At 50.6% G+C, this 6,184-nt stretch overlaps 1 protein-coding gene across 3 annotated transcripts in view; it reads right to left on the bottom strand.

Annotated features, from left to right (window-relative positions):
• Nucleotides 1-988: 988 nt before the first annotated feature.
• Nucleotides 989-6,184, bottom strand: part of PHACTR4 (phosphatase and actin regulator 4) — a 67,612-nt gene continuing 62,416 nt past the window's right edge. For all 3 annotated transcript variants that reach the window (XM_009323974.1, XM_009323973.1, XM_009323975.1), the window contains 6 exons: nucleotides 5,632-5,782; nucleotides 4,950-5,005; nucleotides 3,998-4,059; nucleotides 3,051-3,188; nucleotides 2,304-2,380; nucleotides 989-1,686 (listed from right to left, as the gene is read on the bottom strand). In XM_009323974.1, the coding sequence (XP_009322249.1) occupies nucleotides 1,671-1,686; nucleotides 2,304-2,380; nucleotides 3,051-3,188; nucleotides 3,998-4,059; nucleotides 4,950-5,005; nucleotides 5,632-5,782 (500 nt within the window). In that variant the 3' untranslated portion in view covers nucleotides 989-1,670. The remainder of the gene's footprint in view (nucleotides 1,687-2,303; nucleotides 2,381-3,050; nucleotides 3,189-3,997; nucleotides 4,060-4,949; nucleotides 5,006-5,631; nucleotides 5,783-6,184) is intronic.

Below are 6,184 nucleotides of genomic sequence, written 5' to 3'. Positions count from 1 at the left end.
CCTCTGCCGGGGAGGGGCAGAGCCTGAGCCCCCCAACCCTTCTTCCCCGGTGCTGAGCCACAGGTAGAGCCACGCACCGCCATCCTCTGCTGGGGAGGCGCAGAGCCTCAGCCCCCCAACCCTTCTTCCCCTGCCTGAGGCATTTAAAACATGACCACAAACGCAGTTTAAAAAAAAAAAAAATCCTAAAATACTTTTATTCAATAATTAAAATCTGTTGATGAGGAGACTGATATACAATGCAATGATTTAGTCTACAGGCGTACTGTACAGGGGGAAGCTGTGAGAGAAGATGCCCCCCTCCGCCATCTCCTAGGGGCAGGGCCGGGCCATGGCCCTGGGGCGATGGCAGCCAGGGGGGCCGGGCCCCGGCCCGGGTGTTGGCACAGCACGGAGGCACAGGCAGCACGGCCAGGCCCACCCCGAGCAACAAAGGAGACAGGTCTGTGAACAAGGCAAGTCCTTCTCTCCACTCCCACACCCCTCCTCGTCCTGCGATACTCCCTTCTTCACGTTAAGTGTCATCTCTACACATGGGTTAGGTTTTGTGCATGATACAGCAATGGCCAATACCAGATATTTAAAAAAAAACAACCCACACCCACATTCAGGAAGAACCAATGAGATCATTCTCAGAAGAGAAAGAATATCTTTTTAAGGTCACTTTTCAAACCTCTTCTTCCCCTCCCTTCCACCCACACAGTGAAATTATCAAGTTTCCAGTAGGTTTAGCTGTAAAAATGAGAAAAGGCAAGTTTCACCCTGATTTGGGAGAGTAAAAAACATCTGAGAGGAAGCCACAATAAAAAGAATTGACTACTCTCACAGCTTCCCCAAATTAAAAAGTTTTTAAAAGGCAACAGTCATTTCCTGGTTCTGTAATTTGTTAAACAAGCTTAGATATCTCAAGACAAGATCAGTTAACATCACAGCAAGTGTGAGAGAGTGGGGAGGGAATGTTTTATACATTTGTGTTTTTCTGTTGTGGTTTTTTTTTTTTTTTTTACAAAAAGATGCAGCATATGTTAATATCTATACAATTCCCTTCCAGGACAACAAACCGTTGGTCAGTAGTGATTCAGGACATTAAGGACATGACAGAGACGCAAGCAAAACCAAAAAAATTACGAGTCACATGTCAGTTGTCTGCCAGGTCAGCATCTGCACAGGGTTCTCTGTACACAGGTAATATACACACGTGCTTCCTAGCACATCCACTCTCCATTCCTCAGCTTTCCAACACTAGAGCTGCCTTTTCTTTCCCCTTCCTCTTGGTAAGGAGGAGGAAACGAAGGAGTTGCACCCCCAAAAGGAGTATGTACAGCTGAGAACTGGGCCTGTCCGGGCTGAGAAAGGGAGCTGGGGAACGAACCGTTCATTCACATGTGCATGGTCTCCTGGCAAGGGATGCTGGCGCCAGAGCAGAGTTGTATCGCTGAGCCGCGCGAGGTATAGTGTTCAGTTCCAGCCTGATGGCACTTGAGACGTGTTTGTTCCAGTGAAATGCTACATTCAGACAGGATTCCCCTTCCCTGGCCAAAAGCCCTTTTCTGGATATGTTTTGAAGGCAAATTTTGGAAGAGCCGAGGTTCCACCCTCGCTGTATTGCCTAGGAGAGGGACGCAGAGAACTTCCAGTCCTCTCGGGTCTCTTGCTCCCTTCTTGGAAGATTATGGTCGATGGTACCTAAAAGCCAAGTGAAAAATCTGAGCATCGTCCTTGGAACTCAGGTTAAATGGTTAACGAGGCACTACAGATGGCCAAAAAGAGTAAACTGAATTGTCTCTGAACTCTCAGCCCTCAGCGAAGCTGTTAACATCAAACGATTTCACCTCTGCCTTAGAAAGCTCTTGTGCTCTGCAAACACTCATCTTGGCCACACAGAGCAACTGTTGGGGGGGAAAGAATCACTTGGGCCATGATCCACAGGTTACTTCACAGATAATTTCCGAGCTAACTACCAAGGTGTTCTGTGGCCGTGGCTTCTGCTGCACGTGGCTCTAGCCCCAGAAAAAGCACACTCCAGCTGCAAGGTCGCGCTGGTTTCAGATACACCTCAGATCAGCCACTGGTCGCTTTGAGTTTCCAGGATCGAAGCCCCAGTTTAAGGAAGAACAACCCACTTCATGACTGCTACTCCTCCCGTCACCCACCACCACCGAGGCAGAAAGGGACATTAAATCTGCAACTGTGGCACAGGTCATTTTTCTAAGGTTTTAACGTTTTGCCTCTCAGCGCTACCCCTGCAGCACAGCTCTCCCAACAAGACTGGAACTCTGAGCTGGCAACGTGTTCTCACTCACCTCGTGAACTGCTTGCTGTCCTCGTGGACTTCCATTTCACAGCTCTTAAACTCATTCAGCTCCTTCCGGATGGCAGCCTACACAAAGAGGGAGAGATCTTTTTTATCTCCTGCTAAGGCACGCATCTACTACCCTCTCTCCCTTCACAAGTGAGCTCAGACATGGCAAGAAGGTGCTGTACCTCCGACACCCCTGCTCAGGGCTGATCTGTACCACCTTTCAGTGGTGAAGAGTTAAGAGCAGTTTTGATATGCAGGGCTGAGTCCCACGGGAGACTCGGATTGCAGCAGCCACCCCAGCTTTCGCAGTCCATTCGCACTAGGCTGAGTTCAAACTGCCCCACCTCTTCCATGCTGAGGGCTGGACAGCCCCCACAAGTGGCCAAGGAAGACAAGAACAAATTGCTTCCCTGCCAGCTTCTTGCCTAGGCCTGCCTCAGCCTGCAAGGAACAGCACTCCTCTGACCGACGCCCCGCACCTTGCATCCTCTTACATCACTCAGAAGCTGAGGCAGAGGCCACGCTGGCGTGCAGACCATGCCCACTTGGGCTCCACGTCACCGTGGAGGGGGCAGGAAGCAGGGCTGGGGACAGCACACGTGGGCGAAGGGACACTGGTGGTGCTTGGTGGGGTGGCGGAGGGCAGGATGAAGAGGCGAAGCAAAAGGAACAGAGCGAGTCTCCTTGGCTCAGGCCCTTCTGCTCTAGCTCCCCTCCCCACGCCTGGGGACAGGGCACTCCCTGTTACCTTGTCAGCTGGTGTTAGCTTTGTCCATGGCTTATCCGCTCGCCGGTCATAGTCTTGAGCATCTGTTACTTCCACGTATTCGTTAAACCTCAGGATCTTCCTGGCCTGCAGCTCTGCCACTGTAGGCCTTTGGCTAAGCTGAACACCCGCAAGAACAAAGACAGTTTGTGCCTTGTCCACAAAAGCAGTTCAGGACTAAGCATCCCGAGCAAAACTAAAACCAGTTCCCTGACTGGGCCTGAACCACAGATACTACTAGGTCCTGCTCGCAGCCCGCAAGGGAACAGGCAAACACTCTTACAAGGCAGCGTAATCTCATTTGGATCACGAAGCCAGGCTAGGGCAGAACCAAGGCCACATTGCCAAGGAGATGGAAGACACTGAGGGGTTTGGGAACAGCCATTACAAGGGGGTAAGCCCTGCGTGACACCCCTAAACCAAGCAAGCCCGTTCCCCGCTTCAGCAATAGCAACGCTCACATTTCACACCCACAGGCCCTTGGGAAGTTTTTCCCAGCCATGAGTAACGACCACAAGTAACTCGGACAGAGCTGTTGCTCTGCTCAGCTTCTTCCACACTGCTGTTACTTCAGAAATGGATTTTGGGGAGCCTGGGGTGAAAGTCGTGGCCACCGAAGCACTGTGTTAAAACAGTCAGGCCAGCACCAGCAAACCTTCCGAGCGCCAGGTGCCAAATTTAGTTCTCATCTAGCTTGTTATGCTTGATGCCAGCTCAGATCTATCACTGACAAACGTGGCTGCAGTGCCAACGGCTCACCGTTGGTGACAGTCCACGTTCCAAAGTCACTGCAGTCAGAGGGCACTGGGGACACTTACACAATAGCCCCGTGACTTCACCCACAGCAAGGTACCTACGATGTGCTCATAGCCACCACCATCCCCGACAGCTCTGCCAGATGGCGATCACAGCACGGAGGCCAGCAGTACCTTTCTGGTGAGCCTGCGTTTGATCTCTCGCTTCTCAGCTTGACGGTCAGCTTCATTTTTCGCTGCCAAGAGAAAAAAAAAAAATAATACATTTTTCCCGTAAGCATCACAGGCTTTGAAAAGTGCTTTCTGGACTTGAACAAAGGAGAGTATCGAGCTGTATCAGATTATCTACATATCTGAAAGCTCATTGTGGCGTGTCTGCACTTATTACAGGCAGAGTCCGGCTCAATACCCTTACTCACCGAGCACCCCCCTGACTGACAGTGGCAATACGGGCCTTTACACAGCACGAATGAGTCATTCTCTCCAGCCCTGGGTACGTTAAAGATTAATGGCCATATTGTCAAAATACATCCAAGCCACTTTGCAGACTGCTCCTCCCCGAAGCTATTATACTGATAGTTTAAAGAGAATAACAGCACAGATAAATATTTTAAATGGAAACTTCCTGAACTGACATTTCCCTTTCCTCGAGATGTTTATTTAAAACTTTTGCAGAGCAAGGTATGGCCAAGAGAAACACCACTGACTGAGCAACGAACTGCTGCTTTTTGGATCATGCAATACAATGCTGTAATGTCTGGACCGCAAATAAAAGTCCAGCCCAAAGAAAACCACCTTTAACAGTCCTTGCTGTGCAACACCAGAGTCTTAACCAGTTCACATACTTTTCCCTGAGGTGTCAGGCAGGGGACAGGTAGCCTTTCTATAATACAACACTTTGAACTGTATTGCTTGGTACCACTGCTAGGGTCTGACTTTATCCAGAGCCGGTTTTTGACGGTAACAAAGCACCGGGAAAAATCAGCAGAACTGCTTTACTACAGCGATATAACCAAAGCACGGTCCTCCATCACTACATTTCAAGCAGATTCCAGGTACGCCTGGACTAAGATGTTAAAGGCAAACATATTTTATTACTTAGGACCACTAGAGAAGCATTACTGACGTTGAAGTATGTTCCTCTGCTCCAGTTCTTCCGCCGTCGGTCTCTGACTCAGTCGCCTAAAGGAAAGTGTGACAAGCACGTAATGTTTTATCTGGTCATTCATCAGTAGGGGGATGAAGAATACAACTGCTTGCTTTCAGTGCACTGGAAAGCCTCCTCGACACCCCTCATTCACCAGTGGAGACCGCTGCTGCCCTGTTTTGCACTCTCCTCCACTCAAACAGCTGTTCACCCACAGGGCACAGGTTTGGAAAGCGCTACGGCCTCTCAAAAGCTCAGAGGCAACTTTGCAGGGAACTCAAGGAGATGGCAGAGCCTGGACTATCAACAGCCCCAGCCTAATGCATCAGCACTCAGCCTGCATCTGTCTACGTCTTTATACACCACCCGTATCTTACAGCAGTAACATTTCTGTAGTCCTTGAGATTTTCCCCTCCCATTCCGTTTAACACCTGGAAACAGGGGCCTGTCAGAGGATATTGCTCAACTTCCAACTTTTATAACCCGGGGCTGGGGGGGGGGAAGCGACACTTAGCCTACCAGCCCTGATGCAGCAGCAGTGCCCAAGCACCCATCATATTCCAGCACAGGCTGCTCAGACAAGGCAACAGCTTTGTCCAATCCCACCCCTCAGACGCTGTGCCAACAGCTCAAAGGTAACACCCTCCTCCATTCTTCGTACCTGATCAGCGTCGTCCCAATCTGGTGCCGAATTTCGTTCCACTCCTCCTTGCTCTCCCGAGGGAAGACAGTCTTCTCCTCCTGCGGCGTGGTTGTGTTCCCCAGCTTTATAGCTAGCGTGTCTTTCCTCTTCACTTTGTTAGCCAGCGTGCCTGCGGGGAGGAAGAGCAACGGGATGCGACTGAAGACTGCGGTGCCTGAGCACAGCGATATGAGCCACGTGCCCCTGGCAGTTGTGCTCTCCCCTGGAGCTTGCTTTCCAAGCTCTGCGCTACGGCTCCAGGGCTAGCCAGAGCTAGTCGCTACAGCAACAGCCAGCATTTCTGCCTGATGCCCACATGCTCACCCAATGCTATCCCACCTGAAGGGGTGGGACAGCACAAGCTGTTGCAAGAGCCATCTGCAACTGGAGGGGGTGCATCACAGCAGATGACCATACAGGTTTGGCCGTAGAGCCTTTGAAAAAGTGAGGAAGAGGACATGCGGTACATCACGAAACCGAGAACCAGCTGCTTTGAAGCACTGTGTGAACTAGCTCTTTGATCCAGATCTCA

This window comes from Pygoscelis adeliae, unplaced genomic scaffold (assembly GCF_000699105.1).
Source record: "Pygoscelis adeliae isolate BGI_AS28 unplaced genomic scaffold, ASM69910v1 Scaffold815, whole genome shotgun sequence".
Classification (NCBI taxonomy): domain Eukaryota; kingdom Metazoa; phylum Chordata; class Aves; order Sphenisciformes; family Spheniscidae; genus Pygoscelis; species Pygoscelis adeliae.
Note: the sequence above shows the minus strand (reverse complement) of the source record. Positions and strands in the feature narration are given on the sequence as shown.